Consider the following 21,095-nt stretch of genomic DNA (forward strand, 5'->3'; position numbering starts at 1 on the left):
CACACACACACACACACACACACACACACACACACACACACACACACTCACACATAAATACATATACGCACTTACATAGTGTAACCATTGATCACTATGTATACTTATTTTTATTCGAATAAATATTTTTGGCTACATTATATAAGTTTTATGCAATTATATTTTTAATTTAATAGTATAATATAAATAATATTTTTATGTAGAGTTGTTTAATTAGAACTCATTATAAAAAAAAAATACCACTAACTAAATTTTAATTTTAATTTATTAGTTAATTTTATTAAAATTAGTTGAACGATTAAGTTCCTTATCACCTAACCATTAAACTGTATTTATTTTGTTATACAGAAAATTCAGAAAAAAATCTAATAAAACCAAAATTATCTTCATTAATCTATGTTAAGTGTAAAATAAATACACTTAAACATATAATAAATATAAATGTAACAGTAAAAACAGAGGATATTGTCATTTCGAAAACAAATTGAGGCTCTTCATTTTGATTAATTAAACTTGAAATTACAAAGTTATCACTAAATTCTGGAGTGTTATAACCATATAAAATATTGCAATTAGCCTATGAAATAAGTCAAATTGATAATAAACAGCAATATTATAAAATAATATATTACCAAAATTAATTTCAGGTTCTCGATAAATTAAACAAGTATGTGATGTATAGTATAGTATAGTATGTGATATATGTGTGTAATATTTTCACTACAAAGAAAATACAGGCATATTTTGTTATTGTGTGTAATACGTGTCTATAATTTTATCATCGTTTGATTCTTATACGCTTGTATAAGTATAAGTAGCAATATTGCATATATAAAGCGCCATTGTAACAATATTTATTGTTTTGTAATAATTTGTGTACAGTAGTTTATCAACCATCAACAAATTATTTTTTCCAGTTAATCATGTATCTCTTATAATATCTCCAATATATTATTACATAATAATAGATGTTTTAAATAATTATTGCAGACATTCAGGAATACATATTATATTATTATTATTATCGTACGGTGAGGAATCCCTTGTCGAAAAGCCCTGAGAAGAGCTATTTTGGTTTTTTATTAAGGTTGTTGTTGATGCTTGAATTTAGCGAGAGATGCTGAAAGGCACACTCCGCTGACCGAAATTCCGTATACTTTAGCCGAGTCGATAACAGGTTATAGGCTCGTTACCTGGGTGCACTGCGAGGAAGCGTATACGGCACTCCACATATTATATTAATACTATCCTACAATTAATTATTTCTCACTTTGATTAGTTTTAAAAGTATATATTTATATAAAGTACATATTTTTAAATTTTTTTAAATCACGTAATATTTCTTAGTAATTTTTGTAATTATATTAATTTATTCAAATTATAGACAGTTTATCATAAATTTAAATATGTAAAATTGGAAGCAATCGCTACGTAGAGTAAACTTCCACAATTTCTGCTATTTGAGGATTGAAAATTAATCGTGTAATTTTTCTACATTCTGTCGTCAAATAATATGTATTGAAAACATATTGAAAATCTATTAAATTAAAATAAACCCATTAAAAACACATTTTATATCTAATTTATTTTGACACTTTTATAATTATGTTTTTTTTATCATCGCATAGTTCCTGAAAAGAAATCAATTTGTTGAATAATACATCAACATAGAAAAAAAAAACCCTATTTAAATATAATACTTTCCAAGAGTATACATAAATTAGTTACAATAATACTATAACAATAACAATAATATTATATATTATATAATATTATTATTGATATATTTTAGTTGTTATTGGTTTTTTATTCATTCAATACTGAAAATCTACAAGTCCGTAAGTACTATAATGGGGTTGAAAGGAATCTATATAGATATTGCAACAGAGTTAAGAGAAAATAAATCTTTCTCTGGTAAATCTTGCATCGTATTTTTAACACCAAATAAATGTTGAGCTTATTTTTAGCTCGTTTGTCTCCCAGCCCTTAAAAACGCTATGCGCTAATAGAAGAATGGTGAGCGTACACCCAAAAAACCCGGATCTCGTGTGTTTATCGTATTATTAATTGTCACTATACCTATTATTTCGATGTTCAGTGGCTAAGCATATTAATTTTATTGACAGATGTATACTATTACGAAACAACCTCATACAAACTGTGATAAGAAATTTACTATTATTTCTTTCTAAATGAACGTGTCTATGTCGATGTAAATGCTACAAAATCTATACGATATTGTTTTGCTCCATTCCATAATCTATATATTGTTTTTTCTATGTAAATGCTAACACTCAAACCAATACATTTAATACAACTGTTCTTTTTTTTCCTATAGACAAGAACCGAAACCGGACCAGAATGCTAATGCCATCGAATGATATTAGTGACTCGGCGTTCTTATTGGAAGATGAAAGTATGTCATAAATGTTTATGTTGAACCTATAAAAATATATTTCATCTACTGTGATTTTCGTATTCATCCGGCATATTCAGTGTAGGATACAGGAAGCATAAAAAGAAAAAAAAAATTGAAATAAAAAAAAAAGAAAAAAATGAATAAGAAAAAAATGATTTAACAACAGTGCGATAATGTTAAGCAAAACGTTTACCGCCTTGGGAAGGTTTCGTTCTGATTGGGTTATTGTGCGAGTGCGTCAGACTGTATACAACCAATTTAAAATGCTTACATCGGAAAGTTAACATAGATATTTTTTCGTAAAAAAAAAATAAAAAGAAAAAGAAAAATAATAAATATATAATACGAACATCATAATGTTTTTCACTTTTTTTTTTTACTCAAAAAAAATAAAAACAAGACTCATCGCTCCTGTGTGTCAAATACACTGAAAAGTCGCTGAAAGAAAACTAGAATATAATAATTTTCAATAACTAGAGTGAAGACCTTTTCTTAAAAAGGTTCAGTTAATAACGGTAATGTAATAAAATGAAAGATTTTCTTATTTTCTCTCTTCATCTTTCCTCTCTTCTACTTTGTTTTTTCCGCCCCGTGTTTCTAATTTGTGATTCGCCCGGGGTGTGTCTTTTTTCATATACATAAAAATAAGGCTGTTTACATTTTTCGCTAAAACTTTTAGCGTAAATACAATTGGCAAAGTTTTCTTTTGAAACTGGCTATTACCGTTTACAATTCGAACAGAGTTTTATTTCATACTAGTAAATTATATTATTTGAATATATTACAAATATAATTAAAAAACAAAAATTATACTGACTTATATATAACGCACTTACGCCATTTTTAAACCACGTTAGGATGTAAAACGAAAATATTCCGCTTTTGTGACGTAATTGAAAATATTATGTTTCTAAACATAATCTCAATGACTACAGTCATGCTGAATAACTTTAACACAACAATAAAACATTTTATTTAATTTAAAATCTTTTGCATATTACTCAATTTTTCTGATCGATTGCATTACAACGCACGTAATCTCTTCGATTGACGTCGACATTGATTTATGGAAATTATGTCACAAAAATATTCTAAAACCATTTTTTCGAAATCGTATGACATTAATTTATTTTTAGGTCCATTGTGTTAAACGAATAACACTATGAGCTTTGATATTCCTGTGCACATTTTCGTAGTTTTTAATTTTCATTCAAGGTTTAACATGGTTTAATGGTTAAGCAGCCTAAGAATTAATTAAAACCTTAAAGATAATTTGTTGTGTATCTGCAAAGTAAAGCTACAAAACCCTGTTTTCATTATACTAAAATTACATTTCCCACGATAACATTTCGCTTTCAACAGCTTGAACGTGTTTTCAAGCGAAAAGCAATATAACATCAACTACTCTGATATGTTGAATTCTGAGTATACTTCCTATTCCTTTGTGATAAGACAAACGTCTATTTCATTCAAGCTACCAGTTTTAGGACAATAAGTTTTTTAAGCTGAGCAGGAACGTTAGGCATCCACTGCAATCGTATTTAGTCTTGAAAAGGGAACCTAATCGGGAATTTCCCTTTACATATTAATTCGTACATGAACTGGATGTTTGAGTAATTCTCCCAACTAATCTACTGACGCTTTTTATTGCTTTCAGTTAAATATCCCAACAACCTATTGTAATTGTATCGTCGTTGCACGCATATTATAATATAGTGACCGAACGTATAAACGATAAATATATTTTCGCATATGAAATTTTATCGAATCACCACAACTCATTCTAACAATAGGTTATTTCCAATTATTTACAGTACGAATTGAAAAACAATAATGTGTACTCTTTGTAAACTTACACGAAACTGTAACGATCGTGATTCTCGCTATGTTTTTGAATCACGTTTACACCTTTTACAGCTGTAATCTCGCTATGCATATTTTACAGTCTCATCTAGCACTAATCTTTGTCGGGGTATATTAACGATTGTCACAAACTTTGATTGTTTTATCAGGTTAAAAAAAAAAAAGACCTCTATTTTTCATTGTTTATTTCGAAGTGTAAAAAAAATGACTAAAATGTTATTTTCTAGAAAAATAAAATGATTAACGCGAAAGTGTTTAGTACGTTTTACGAGTATAATTAAAATTGGTACATCGTTTGTATATCTGTATGTTTAATCAGACTTCAAAATTAAATTGTATCTTTTTTCATAAGTTTGCATAAATTCATTTACGCGGTAGTCGTTTATAAAAGTCTAAGCCACTAGACGTGAAATCGTAAAAATATTCATACTAAAAAAACACAAATGTAAACGATATTTTTCTTTTCTAGATAAAGAACTGGACAATTATGATGAAGAAATATCCGATGGTTTCGATTCAGGATCGTGGTCACAGAAATTATCGTTTTACACCGTAATACTGTGTTTAATGTTCATGTACGCGCACGGATAACTTCAATATCTGTACTTCGCCGTCTCCTTCATGGTGGAACATATTTAACTATATACAAACATATTATACAATATTATTTTGCTATGTATATCATTTTATTTGAACATTGTTTTTATCTTTTTTTTTGGTTTGGTTTTATTTTTTTAGTTCAAATTCATGTAATCATATCCATAATATACTATACACTTGAATTTAACTATTGACGTATGACTTTAGGTAATATTATATTGTATAGTGATGACTACGAATAGATAATAATTGATATAGTTTGTATACATAAACATAACATAATTTAACACGTTTTAGGATAAATTTATAGTGAAATACTTTTGGTAGTAAGATTTAAACGTATATTATATTTGCTTAGAACACATGTGTAAATTAAAAATTTAAAATGTAATAATGTAAATTAAAAATAACTTATAGTTATAATTAAATGTACTAAATATTATAATTCTATAATATGTAACGGGACCCCAATAGTATTGTTATAACCTGAAAATTTTGAATATTTTACTGAAATACTGTTGTCCATTAATGTAGATTCGTTTTAGTGGATTATTTTTTATATATTAGTCATAGGTAATATTGCCTGATAAAAATGTGTTCGGCGCGCGTATATATTATATTATGTTATATAAATACATATTATTTAATTCGTTGCAAAAAAAAAAAAAAAAGACGCGTTTGTAAAATCACGTTAAGTTAATAATAATAATAATAAAAAAAAAAAAAGACTGAACGAATGAGTGAGCACCAAGTATATTTTATATTGTACACTTGGCTCTCCATAAATAATATAATATTAAATATTTAACACGATTTTGTGTATTTTACATAAAATGTTCAACGAACATGAACTTGTACATATCATTTGATGCTATCCGTACATATTTTTTCTCGAGTCTACTGTTAATGTCATTGTGTAACAATATTTAATTTGTACTCATATTATTATTATATAATTATTGTTGTAATAGAATCCTAGAACAATGTTGTACTATTGTCTTTACGTGGAAACGTTATGTCTTGTACGCCGCGAGTTAGATGATACATTAAAGTAATCCGGAAAATTATTTTCAAAGTCTAATTTTAGTGTGTATTTTATTGGTGTTAATTAAAAAAAATATGCATATCTAATAATATATTGACGTCTTGTTTTAAGATGCCATCGGTTGTATGCATAGAATACAATTTTTTTTTCTAAATATTTTAAGTATAATTGTTGTTCACTATAAGTATAGTTAATGAAAAAAAAAAACTAAATACGTTATCGTAGAAGATAAAATGTACTAGTGTTAATTTAAATTAAATTTAAGTAAAAATAAAAAATAAAAAAGAACTAATATAAATTTTACTTGTGTATTGTACTTTTTTGTCTGAAATCAGTATTAAGTCCATTATGTTGGATATTTTAAGTTATTCATATCAACTGTCAAGTACATTTTTTCAGCCTAACATCTATATACTAGAATTAATTTTTATAATGCGCGCGAATAACTCGGTCATTCGTTGATCCAATGGAATTTTATTTTCGACGAAGTCCGTTAGTGATTACCGATGTTTCCAGTTTTGAACCATTTACCATCTTATGCCGTAACGTTTTGATGCTCAATGATACGATGGTAATAGTGAAATTTAGGAAATTTTTCTTTATGAGGATAGAAAATATTAATTTGAAGATGCCAATGAATTAATGCAGGACGAGAGTTTGTTATGACTTCGCATAGATTTGATTTACACCTTGGCCCTATTCCAGCACCTTATATCGTCATTTTAACCAATTGTATGTTTTACAACTTAACATATATACATAATCGTACGTACCTACTACATCACAAAAAATTTTAATTAAGATCATTTTTATGCGAAAACAGTAATTTTATTAAAGAGCTAACTCATAAGCTAGTCCCTAGCTCTGTGTGAATTACATATAGTATACTGAAGCTAAAGAATTGACAAATAAAAAATTTGCTTAAAAAAAAACATGTCTGATTTTCTATACCATAAATCGGTATGGAAATATAGGCAGCCAACAAAATACGGGATTCAATATCTTATACTAATCATATTAATGTTCAACAATTAAAATGACAAGCGTTACCTATATGTATGAGAATGAACAACATTTAAATACAATAAAATGTGTTATATAACACAAAGTAAATACTCTATAGCAGAGATGGCAAATCAATGTGATAAGTAAAATTTCCTTTAATTTCCGTCAAATTTCTTAACTTTTTAGTAAAATATATATTAAATTCTATTGTATAAATTATTTAATACCGATAAGGATATACTGTCTCGTATAATATATGATATTCTCCCTAAATAAAATTACATGTATAATATATATATATATATATATTCAATATTTCAATAAATTAAGTAATGGCACTTTAGTTACCAATGTGGAAATATTGTACATAATATTATTATACTTAATTAAACTATAAAACTTTAACTAACAAAAATTTGGGTTTCTTATATATATATATAACGATATATGATGTTAAATGGAAAATAACGTTGTTTATCAACAAATGTGGAAATTATGGTTATTTTCTAGTGAATAACGTTAATAGTCGTATGATATGAGAAATTTTGATTATAAAAATATTATGTCCACCGACAAATGATAAGGTGATCGCTAAACTAGGTACTAAGTGAAAAAAAACTATTAAACATGGACAATGTGATCAAATTATCAGATGGTAGACAATTGGCACTGGGGGAAGCAGCTAGTAATATTTTTGTTGGGGGCCCTCAAGGGTACCAGCGTTGCCATTGCAATTTATATATATAGAGAAAGACTAAGGTCATATCAATATAAGATTTCATAACAATGATATGATAAACTTACCACTGGTAAATTGGACAAGAATGCATTTTGTGATTCTGGCATTAATAAAAGTCCAAACAATATCCATAACAGAATGATTTTAACATTCGGTATTATTTTTATTGTATTTTTAAAATAAATATGAAAATTATTTGGTAAGTTTTAATTTTGTACATTAAAAAAATTTATAAAAACTAAAGTCAGTACGTCTGGCCCATCTATCTTTTTTTTTTTTTTTTTTTAAACGAAAGGTATTTAAACACAGATATGTCATCAATCATTGAAATTTACTCAACTCCCACCAACGCGATTCTTCCCTGTACATTTCTTATGAGACACATTTCTTATGAATCAATTCAAATTCTCATAGCTTCTCTTCTATTGAATGGATCTTGATCGTTTCACTCTCAGAACACTCAGTAGATCAAGCTCTTAAAGTAATAAAGTTATGCGTGCACAATCAACTTTACATTCAATTTTTTCAAGATTTTTCTATATTTTCCTTCACTCAAATTTCTATAACTAAAATTCTAACTAACGTAGGCTGTTGACATAAGTCTAAGAACATTCAGTGGATCATGTTCTTTCTTTTGAGCTATTAACTGCTTAAATTCGTTGAGTTTTAGGAAAGTTATGTGTGCACAATCAACTTTACTTTCAATTTTTTCCAAATACTGTATTCCCATTGGCTCTTACTCAGTGATATAACAATACTAATATTATTACTTATATTAGCTAATATTGTCTGAAAGGGAATACTGTAAAATGATTTTATATAATAATTACACCATCTCATACATAGTCTATCCTTATTCTGTGGAACATACATTTTAATAAACACTCTCTATCATTTCGATACGTCTTTCAATTTTCGATATTATACTCATTTATTGATTTGTTAAAATATGTTTATTTATTGATTTGATTGCGCCTATACTTTTTATTATATAAATAAATTATCTATTACGAATTTTCGCAATGGGTATACTAGTTATATATGAATTTCAAATATTTAATTGTAGTCATTAATGACAGATGTAACTATATTACTAGATTCTACGTACAAAATTAGATACTGCATTCATATATTTTTCCCCTACACTGTCTGATTGAACTGACACCATTATTACAGACAAAACCGTGAAAGGCCATTGTAGGAAATAAATTCAATATTTTACTATCAGATAGCTGGGCGTCCTCGTGTAACTAATCTTGATATAAACGGAGATAATTTTGCAAAATGTAGCTATTGTCAAAGTCTGATATTATATGTTATACTAATTTGACGGTATTAATAACACAAATATCTAACTGGTGTAATAGAAATATACTTCTAATGATTGCTGATGTTATTTTGTCAAGACATTATATTGTTACATAGAACAACATTCATATTTTATGGAATACTATACTTTCAACACGATTTACTGTAAATTTAATTGGTTAATTTTATACCTAGACTGAGTTTCATTTTATTGAATTCATTAAATGTTATTAAGTTCAGTAATTGAACACGATTAAGTGAAAAGTTCAAGTCATTGCAATAACTATTTTTTGAATTGTCACGAACTGGAACCAAATGTCTTATGCCATTCCAATTAATGTTTATCAATTGCACTGATGAGAAGTACCTATATGAATATGGGTGAAAAAAAATGTAAATACAATAAAATACGTGTTATATTCTATAAGAACAAAACGTGACCACAGATATTTAACAATCATCTAACAACACGTATATCGTTCGTGTAGCACCTTGTGTACAACACATTTTTTAGTGGACTCCTAGTATGGTATGTTTTCTATTATACAATCTGATGTAAAATAATTCTAGTTCGAATACTCTAGTAAGCTTGGGTAATAAATCTGAACAATCGTTTTGTGAAAAGGGGTTACACGTAGAGTGTACCCACCCTCAATGAAATTATATTTAAGCTCTTCACATCTGTGACCACAGTAGTATCGTTATAATATTATGACGTGATCAGTATATTCTAAATTATTTATAATAGTAGACATTAATAAAAGTACACTCCACTATTGTTTTAAACGACAACCTTACCATGATTTGCTTAGAATACATACACGTGTTTAGAAAATATCAAAATACATATCTACTGTGAGTCAAAGAAAATACAAACACTTAAAATGTGTAGCTTTCCAAAGTATAATATTACATAACTATTGACATCATACATCGTTGTCGAGCATTTTCCGAGTATAATATTTGATTGACGGGAAATATATTAATTTTAATTCAAGCAATGGAATTACGAAAAGGAAGGAGAAATTAAATTTAACCAAACCAATCTAATCGAAATTTTAATACTCGGTATATAGATAATTGCATGTATACATATGTATATATGCATTCGATCGTAGAAATTATCTTATATATAATAACAAAATAACAATAACAAAATACACGGAAGGTATTGAGGAAATCCACTCAGCTAGCCATCCAATGGATGGAAAATTTAGACATGCACCTGTGACCCATTTCATGCCTAATCGGAAAAAGGAAAGAGTCATACGTTAACAATTCTGTTACCAAATTTATTTTTTTTATATATTTTATTTTATTTTATTGTAATTTTTTTTTTTTATTTTTACTTTATTTTAATCTTTTAATTTGAATATTAGAGTCAACTTTAGTTCACTAGTTTTATTAGCCTTCATTCGTTGTTTATGTATGGAGGCATGTGATGGGTGAGAAATATGACCAATAATCTTTATATGATTGTACTGAGAAATTGTCATTCGGTGGAAGGTTGCTAAGGCATTCTTTTTGATCAAAAACTTGATAGGGATGAAACCGGCTGTGTGAAGAAGTAATGAGTTTTTACTATGGACGGCTGACCTAGTATTACTCTGATACCTATTGTCTGTACTGCTTCTATTTTCCTCCATATGGATGTGCTGATGAAGGGTGCCCATGCTTCACCGGTGTAAGTTAAAATGGAGATAATGTACATTTTGAAAAGCTTTAGTTTGGTTCTGGTGGGATTGGACTTTTTTTTGTTTAAAATTGAGTATAGAAGTCCACGAATTTGAGTGGCTTTTTTGACAATGTTTGATGCGTGAGTAGAAAAGCTTAATTTATGGTAAATTTTTACTCCTAGATATTTAACGCTCCTGGACCAAGGGATTTGAATTTTATTAATTTGGATATTTTTGATATTTGTAGTTTTTGTACGGCCGAACAGGATTGTAATGGTTTTAGATTCATTTATACGAAGACGCCACTTTTTGAAGTTCATAAATAAGTTCATAAATACGCAGGCCTGCATAGGTCTTCGATTCATGGACAAATGGTTAACAAACTTTCGTGTAATTTACTGTCAATATCTTTTTTTTGCTTTTTGTTATTTCCAATATCGAATATACTGATTCAGACATGTACGATGTTGAAAAAAAAACGAAATTTTCAATTCTTATTATTCCTGTGTATTAAATTTACAGAGAAATTCAAAATGAATCATTTTGAGACATACAAAATTTAGATTTTAACGTTATATTTTATATTTCTAAAAAATAAGAATCAATAAGAATATCATTATAATTTTTTTTTATATGCGGCTTTTATTATTTCATCAGAATTCCGTAATAATATACGTTCATACTTTGAAAGCTTATAATTTTAATTAATAATATTTTGGCGACACACTCCAAAGTAATACGTGACACACTAGTATGTCACGACACACCGGTTGAGAACCACGGCCGTAGATGATGTAAAACGGTATTATTCTTCTGTTGTATTTGGTTGCCTTCGTGCCGTTTTACCTTTTCATATCGTTGTTATTTGTGGCCCCGAAAAAGGCCGTTTTACTGTAAATGAGCTTCGGTACAGGATTTATCTAATCATTTACCACATATGCAAGTAATCACATTATTTATTACAGCTATTGTTGATTTTTAAAATGATAGGACAAATATGTGCGTCCATAGCACCACAGAATCTCTTACGTTGGATGCATATATACGACCATAGCAGTGAAAGGGTTAAACATCGATAGTTTTTCACCGATACATCAAACACATCCATATTTAAAAAATCGATGTTCAAAAAATTTTGCCCAACCCTATACTGTACTGTGATACTATAATATATATAAACTATTAAATGTTCGAGGAAAAAATCAACATAATTCATCGTTATTTTTTATAAAATGAAGAACATTTAATTGTGTCCAGAATAAAATATAAAATATAAAAATTGAAATATAGAAAACATTTTTTTGCACACTCCATCACCTATAATAATTTAAAGGTAATACTATTGCTATAAAAATAATATTTTAAGTGATTGTTAAAAAAAACCTATAAAATCACATATAGAAGCCATATTGGTAAAGACTTTTGAGCCTTAGATCACTCAATCAAAAATTAGGTAGTTCCCATGGTCGAACCACTCTAATTTCCAAAGCTTCACAGCCAACCAAAGTATTATTTTTAAACTTGATTTTCATCTCCAATTTATATTTTCCATAAAAAAAAAAACTTTCGGAAAATTATTACCATCTACAACACGAACGTCTATTCCTTTTGTAGTATATGTGCCCTATAAATAATGAATAATAGATAATTTACAATAATCTTCTATGATATACATAATGATAAATAAATAATTTACATATCAATAGCAGATTACATTTCTCAGAATAAATTAACATTTACCTTGATAAAAATTAGGGTTAGCCAACAATTTCAATAATTCGATACGATATCGATATGGTTTAATATTGTACGATATATCAGATATCAAAATTAATTTTTATTTGCAGGTTCTTAGCTAATAGATATGTTAAAATGTACTTTACTATGCAATAACATCAATCAAACAGTTGAGTTTTATTGTATTGTATGACAAGAAGATATAATTTATTTTATTTTACAGTAATATAAGAATAATTTTAATTTTATTTAGTAAATGTGTTAAAGTGTGTGGCCACAAACTACTTATATGTCATTGTAACTGATCTGAAAATTATCGCATATATAATGAAAGTAACACATAAATTCATTGTTACCTTTGGTATTGGACATTTGTTTGTTGGAACGTGAAAAGCTTCAACAAACGGAGACCAAGCTTTTCCCGCCAACATTTTTAAATTCGTACACATCTTATCAAAATTCTGAACGAACGAGTTTTTTACCCAGCCTCCCCTGAGACTCCATGACGAAAAGTTGACTTCTAGCTAACAAATAAATTAAATAATATTTATATTTATCGACACATTATTTCAATCAATATTGATAGTTATTAATGTGTTTTGTTAATATCAAGAATATAATATACATTATCCATGTTTTTGAGGCTGCGACCTCCTATAATGTCATTAAGATTTTGAGTATCTATTTTAATATGGTAACATTAAAAACTAGTGATAAATGAATATGATTTACATAACGTGTTTATTGACAATCTAAAACTTTTATCAATTTAATTCTCAAAAATCGGGTTGGGGGGGTTGTCACAACCCCCAAACCTCACCCTCAGTTGCACCACTGTACTCCTAAGTATATATTCAATAAAAAGTCATTGAATAAATAAAAAATCCACGAAAAAAAAATTCTGTAATATTTTAACCCTGAAATGAGATTATCAAAAATTAAACATCACAACTCACATTTAGATCATCATCCACCGGTATATGAAGTGTAAAATTTCCTTTAACTTCAGTCATATTATTTGACTTTTTACTAAAATATAGATTAACTTCCACTAGATTATTTTTTGAGTACTTACAATTATATACAGCATCGTAGACAATTCTATATTCTCCCTAAAAAATTATTTAATATATTTTAATCTTTTAAATACTTAATTGCTATTAATCAAGTAATAACAGCATAGATACATTGTATAATATATTTTAAATTATTGGACAATTGAAATTTAACAAACAAATATATATATATATATATATTAGCGTGGTCCTTATTTTTTTAACTTAATTATTTTTAGTCTGTACCCCATAGATTTGTTAATTTACATGAGGAAGTAATTTTGGTAAAATTTGGATTATGTTAATCAACCCTTTCAAGGGCCGAATAAGGGTTGAAATATAGTAATTGAGATTTGCTTTACTGTTTTTTTAATGTAATTCAAAAACTATAGCTCTTAGCATAAATATATATATATATATATATAGAAGATTATATATTCGATTCCTACAAAAAAGTGTGATATAAAAATATTTCATTATTTTATAAACAAAACTTTAAAATACCTAAAAAAAAAACTTTATCAAATTTTATTACAATTTTTATCAAAAGATATACACAAAATACAAAGTAATACATGAAAACTTAAATAAATAATAAAAAATACAAACAAAATTCTTTATAATTTTTTTATTTTATATATCTTAATATTTGAACAGAAAATTCTGTCAAAGATGTATTAAAAAAATCAATATTTTCAACATAATTTCTAGCTAACATTAAGACATTTGACGGCGAATTTGACATGTATGACGTGGTTACATTTTTTATATAAAATAAGTTTTTTTTTTCGACAATTTTTTGAATTTATTTTAAAATGTAAGTTTTGGAGTATTTCAGGGCAATCAATCATGTTTTTTAATATTTTGTATAAAAATTTTATTATCTGAAGAAAACGGTTTTCAAGCGTAAATATGTTAAAAATACTTGATTCCACTTCGTAGCTTGAATGTGGAATTCTAAAGATAAAACATTGAAAACATAAGAAACGGATAAAATTATTTTGAACTTTTTCTAAACTCAGTATGCTAGTTTTTAAATATGGATGCCAAATAAGTAATGCATGATCAAAATGAGAACGGACAATAGACTGGTGTAAAGTTTTTAATGCAAATTGATCTCTAAAATTTGCACATGTGCGTTTTAAAAAACCTAATTTCGCAAACGCTTTGTTCCTAACGAAATATAAATAGTCATTAAAAGAGAGTTTAGCATCAAACCAGACTCCAAGATCATTGACTATAGATAATCTTAATAAACTAATATCTGCTAAAGAATAATTGAATAGAATCGTCGTATTTTTCATAAAAAAAGTAATCGTAGAACATTTTTTCAAATACCAGTGTTGGAAATAGATAATGCAAAATTTATCTAGATAAATATGAAAGATAATATGTCCAAATTTATCTAGATAAAGATAATAGATAAAAAAAATTAAAATATCTAGACGGCTGCGACAGCAAGCAAAACGGGGAGTCGACCGTGGGCAGGCTGATGCTGAACCGAAGAGAATCCCCAACTGAAAAAAAAAGTACTGCTAATGAATGTAGTGGATAGCAAGCTGTTAAACGTAGCTCCGATCTGTGCAAATTCTGCGGTGAAAACATTTCCAAACCCAGAAGTGTCCGGTTATCCAAGTTACCAGGAATTTAAGATCTGTCTTGGTCATATCAGCCTTCGTCCTAGAGGAGGCAAGTGTAGTTGACGAAAAAAGGAGGCTAAGCAACCAAACAATGGTAGTTATCTAAGGAGAGAAGAAAGAAGCGATCCTCCATCAGAGGCAAATGCTATAAGAGACCACAAGCAGGGCTTGAAATGGACCGGAACGCACCGGAACACAGTTCCGGTTCACGACAAAAAAATTTTTAGCGTTCCGGTTCGTAAAAAAAATACGTTTATCGTTCCGGTTCAAACAAATTTTTACTGTACCTACCATATTTCTGTAAAATTTAAACATTTTGCAGAATTGTGCATTGTAAAATATTTAATAAACGACCAACGACCGCAACGCATTAGTAAATTTATTGCTTATCTTTAGATAATCGTTGTCCGCCGATAGTGTAGTTATTGTCTATATTCACACGATACGCACCTATGTGTATTTTTAACGTACGATAAGAAATACTATGGAACGGCACAATACGACGGTTTGACATCCCCACGTGCCCGCAGTTTTGTACATACGTTCCCGCAAGTTAGCCGGAAATTCTTTATCAAACGTAAAAGTTTTGATTTTTCTGAGTGGCAGCAAATCTTGTGATCATATTGATACCCGTATGTTTTGATTAGCTTTTAGTATCATTTAAGCTGCAGTAATACATGTATTATATTTTGCTGATCATTAATTACATTAGTTTATAGCATATATTATTCCGTGCGAAAAATATGAGTTCTTCTATACTAAATTGGGTAAATAAACGTTCTAAGTCCAATGATGAATGTGATAATTCGACAAATAAAAAACTGTGCGTTGAAAGTGAACATACATCATCTAATAAAGAATCAAATAAAAATATGGAACTTCACGAAACTAGTGATTTGCCCGAATGTTGGAATAAAGGTCAGTACGAAAATTTCAAGACTGTAAATGAGTGGCTAGTAGTTAAAAATAAAGCATTAGGTTGTTTGATTTGTAAAAATATAACAAATTTAGGATTATCTGTTGTTGATAAAACTCTTCGCTTTTCCAAACCTTGGCAAGACTGTTCTATAATTTCGAATGGAAAGTCAAAAGAAAGTCAAATGTCTAGTTTGAGAAAAAAAATATTTGAACACAAAAAATCTGGCGCTCATCTTAGAGCAGTAGAATTACATGAACAATCAAAAGAAAAACAAATAGAAAAAAGTTTCGAAAATGCATTGAAATCAAAGTTCTCTACTACTGAAAAAGTTATTAGAACTGTTTATAAAATTGTAAAAACTCAAAGGCCTTTTGTTGATTTATCAAATGAAATAGATTTACAAGTTTTAAATGGTATAAATATGGGAAACATTTTACATTCCGATAAAACGTGTGCGGATATAGCACTCCACATTGCATCAGAGATGAAAAAAAATTATTTGCCAAAATATAATTTTAACTAAAACAAATATATCTATTTTAATCGACGAATCAACTACTCTTAGTAAATTAACAACATTAGTAGTTGTTGTTCGTGCATTTATTGAAGATTTTCCCGGTGAACCTTATACTTTTAATCTTGACTTAATTGAACTCCCTAATACCTCTGCTGAAACTATTACTAAATCATTATTTGATTGTTTGGGTGGACACGGATTTAATCAAATTTTTTTAAATTAATGTTTTATTGCTTTTGCATGTGACGGAGCTTCTGTTATGATCGGAAAAGATTCGGGAGTAGCCACGCGACTTAAAATTCAATCTCCTAAATTAATTAATTGGCATTGTTCAAATCACCGTTTGGAACTGACAGTAGGTGATGTTATTAGCGAAGTTTGTGGTATAAACCATTTTAAAATATTTATGGATAAACTTTATACTATATTCCATCGGTCACCTAAAAACCAAAACGAGTTAAAAAAAGCTGCTAGTTCATTAGAAGTAAAAATTTTGAAAATTGGTAGAATTTTGTCAGTTCGATGGGTAGCATCAAGCAAACGGACAGTTAATGCAGTCATAAATAATTTTTTTGCTTTGTGTGAACATTTCAACTTGGCGTCAATGGACTCTACCAGAGACTCTAAAGAAAGAAGTAAATACTGTGGATTGTTTAAAATGATAACAAGTATAGAATTTGTTAGTAATTTAAATACCATGTCTGATGCTTTAGACGAATTAGGAGATTTATCAGAATATTTACAAAAACGTAGTATTACATTAGTAAACGCTGATAAATCTATAAGAACAACAATACGTGTATTAGATTCTATGGCAACCGATCCAGGTCCAAAATTAACTAACGCATTAAAAGAAATAAAGAACGAAATGTCGTATAAAAATGTAATATTACACAGTGGCAATGTTCCTAAAATAAATTCTGCACAATTTTACAAAAGCCTAGCTAATAATTTAAAATCTCGAATGATGACTTCCAGTTCATCAAATGTCAGTCGTAATGAAAAACATCGCCAAGACAATGAAAAAACGTTTAAAAACTTACTTGATAATATTGAAAAATTGAATCCAAAAAATTGGCCACTTTCGAATGATGGCCAAATAGAAAACATACAATTTGGTGACTGTAATATTCGTAATTTATGTCAACAATTTCAAATTGATGAAAAGAGTTTTAGAATTTATAAAATGGACTTGGGCAAAAAGGAAATTCCAGAAGATTTGAAACCCCTTTATAAATCAATTGCAACGATTCCAGTATCGACTAGCGAATGTGAACGAAATTTTATGAACGAAATCATGTCACCACTAAGAACTTCATTAAATATAAAAACTGTTGCTGCTCTTTTATTTATTAATTGTGTTGGACCACCTCTAATGAAATTCGAACCAGAAAAATACGTTCGATCTTGGTTATTGAATGGTCGACATTCAGCTGATGATACCGCAAGTCGTAAAAGAAACCAAAAGTGTGATAAGACATATGAATCATTGTGAAAGTTATTGTAAAAAAAATTGTATTGATGCTGTACTTTTTGAGTTATAAATATAAAATTTAAATAAAAATAAGTTTATAAATTATAAGTAGTTCTTTAAACATTTTATATTTATATTTTTATTTTATATAATATATACATACATATTCGTAAGTAAGTAAAAGAAGATAAAAATATATTTAAATTTTTAAAAGGGCTGAAATTTTAAAGTGAGTTTCATAAAATAGTAGATAAAACTTATATATTATTAAAAAAGGGTTAGTATTTGAGGAAGAAGAAATTTTAATTTTAATTGGGTGAAGTCCCCAATTCTATGATATGTACTCAAAAAAAAAGCGTTCCGGTTCAGAAAATTTTCCATTTCGAGCACTGACCACAAGAAAGGAAGCCTGAACACGGAGACTGATCTTCGACATCCTAATGTGAATGAAACATTCCAGGACATCAGTGACATTAGTGCAGACATTATGACTGCCTTCAACATTATCTGTAGATAAAGAAGCACATTTTGCATTCCGATTACATTTAATGAAGAGAGATGGAGGACACAGTGGATCTCATTGCCCATTCTGAAAAAATGAGAGGTGTAACATAGTCAGATGCATGGAAGGAAACCTACCACATGCCGGGCATAATTTTTGGCACTCAGCTTAAGTTCCTCTTGACAAATTTATCGTCTAGATCAAGGTTAGATCCTATATGAAGCTAACCTTCTGGGAACCGAGTTTAGTCAAATGGCGAAAATGCAATTCATTACAAATGAGACACTGAAACGATTATTATTGTATATGTATATTGTATACTAAAAATTAATTTGTAGTGCGGTCGTAGTTTCTCCTTATATAGAATTAACAATGTATATTGCACAGCTACATGGAGAGAGGTTATATAGGTATGTTTATAATTTGCAATCAATAAATAAACCGGAAGTAATATGATTAACGAAAAATAATATCCACTCGACTCTCGATTCCAAAAAAAAAAAAGTATGTATTTCATAAGAATAAAATGATAAACTTACCGCAGGTAAATTGGGCAGGAATGACTTTTGTGATTCTGACAATGATAAAAGTCCTAAAATAATCCAAAACAGGATCATTTTGTCTTTTGATATAATTTTTATTGTATACTTAAAATAAAAATTAAAAGTATTTATTAAATTTTAATTATGTATGAATTTGATCTAATCAATTACAGTTATTTGCATTAATAGCAGATAGAACTATATCACTAGAGTCTACGCTGAGAATTAAATGTGCTATCCATATTATGTTTTTCTCCACCGTGTGATTGGTCTGACACAATTATACTGTCAAAACCGGGAAAGGCAATTGTTGGAAAATAATTCGATATTTTACTATCAGAATGCTGAGCGTTTTCATGTTACTATCCTGATGTGAAGAGTGATAATTTACAAAATTCTGTTATTATCCAGCTAAGGTCAACATGATACCTTATTAAAAAAATAAATATATAATAGGTGTAATTTATAGAAGTAAACTTCTAGTGATTGTTGATTGTGTTTTATCGATATATTACGATCTAGATGGAAAATCAGTCGCTAATTAGTAGTCGTGAGAAGGACAAATAATAAAACATTATACTCGTATAAAAAAGTTTTGCTAATTATTAACATAACATAACATAACGTAACATACATAGTGTTACTTAAACAAATTTTCAAAAATAAACAAAATTGTGATTAAATAAAAAAATGTATTAAATATATAAGTATTTTTCCCAAAAAAGTTATCTATATTTGAAATCATTAACATAAAGAAGAAATTTTAAAAATCTTTCACCATACACTGTTTACAAAAAATTGTAATATTTTGCATCATGTTTATAATCAATTATATTAAACATATAAAACAAATAATTATCGAATAAAAAACATATGATATTCAATAACTTTTTTTAATAATATTTACGATATATGCCAGCTAATTTTAGGAGACTTAAGTCACAAATTATGTTCCGCCTATTATATGATAATAATATGAGCTATTCAATATACTGACATTGAAATAAGCATTGTTGAATGCTAATTTAATATACGAATTTGGTAAATTATCTATAATATATGATACAAAAATTAGTTAGATTCAAATCACTTAATGATAAATAGCGCAATAGCCAATGGAACATATGATATTGTATTTATAAGTCGATATTCTCATACATTACCATATAAATATCTAGTTGTAAAGTTTATATGAAATAGTATTGGTTTTTGCAGCAACCATAACAAAAAAAAGTTGTTGCAGTAACTTTTCTTGTCAACTTTTCTCTTTTCGTGTTTATTCACGATATAGACAAATATATAAGCACTGAATAATATAACATTAAAATTTTATTAATATTAAATGATAATAAATAATACATTATTTTGTAAAACAATTACAAACATATATATGACACGCTAACTATACAAGCTACTATACCTAGCAGAACAGTTCTAATAAAATCGTTTTTAAATTTAATTGATATATTCTTCTACAAGCAGAATAAATATAAAGTCATTCATATATTTTCATTAAACTTCTATAGTATATAAAATATAAAATAAATAATTTAAATATTCAAAGGAGAATAAATTATGCAATATAAATTAAGAATTTCAGTGACAAGAACTATTTTTGTATATTTATTAATAATTTAAAACAATATTTATTGTAAATCACATTGATTTGATAAACCGAAAAGTATAAATATTAATCTGAAATTAATTTCTAAAATTTTAATATAATAAAACGTGTAATTATTATTATATCTGATCCAAAAATTATAGATAATTTTATACAGACTTTGCATAATAATCTTCTTCTTTTTCTTCTTCTTCTTCACATTTCTCTCATCTATTTAGGGTCTTGCTACCTTTGTTCTAAACTTCCACTCGTTCTGATTTCTTACATCACATACACACACACCAACAGTACTCATATCATTCACAATTGTAAACTGCCATCTCTTTTTTTGGTCCTCTTCTTTCTCTTTTCCCTTCAACCTTTATTTTCATAACCACTCTTACTACTTGTGTTTCTTCGAGCCTCATCACATAAATAAAATAATAAATTA

General features: G+C 27.8%; 1 protein-coding gene and 1 pseudogene across 1 annotated transcript in view; one reads left to right on the top strand and one right to left on the bottom strand.

Moving 5' to 3' along the window:
• The window catches only part of LOC112684263 (neurotrimin-like), a gene marked incomplete in the record, with an annotated part of 168,503 nt that extends 163,515 nt beyond the window's left edge, over nucleotides 1–4,988 (top strand). Inside the window, 2 exon segments of the mRNA XM_025555688.1 lie at nucleotides 2,339–2,416; nucleotides 4,752–4,988. Of these exon segments, the coding sequence (XP_025411473.1) occupies nucleotides 2,339–2,416; nucleotides 4,752–4,873 (200 nt within the window).
• Nucleotides 4,989–12,002: 7,014 nt separating this feature from the next.
• Nucleotides 12,003–19,168, bottom strand: LOC112684260 (annotated as a pseudogene).
• Between the last annotated feature and the right edge of the window lie 1,927 nt (nucleotides 19,169–21,095).

This window comes from Sipha flava, unplaced genomic scaffold (genome assembly GCF_003268045.1).
Source record: "Sipha flava isolate LNK unplaced genomic scaffold, YSA_version1 247_pilon_pilon, whole genome shotgun sequence".
Classification (NCBI taxonomy): domain Eukaryota; kingdom Metazoa; phylum Arthropoda; class Insecta; order Hemiptera; family Aphididae; genus Sipha; species Sipha flava.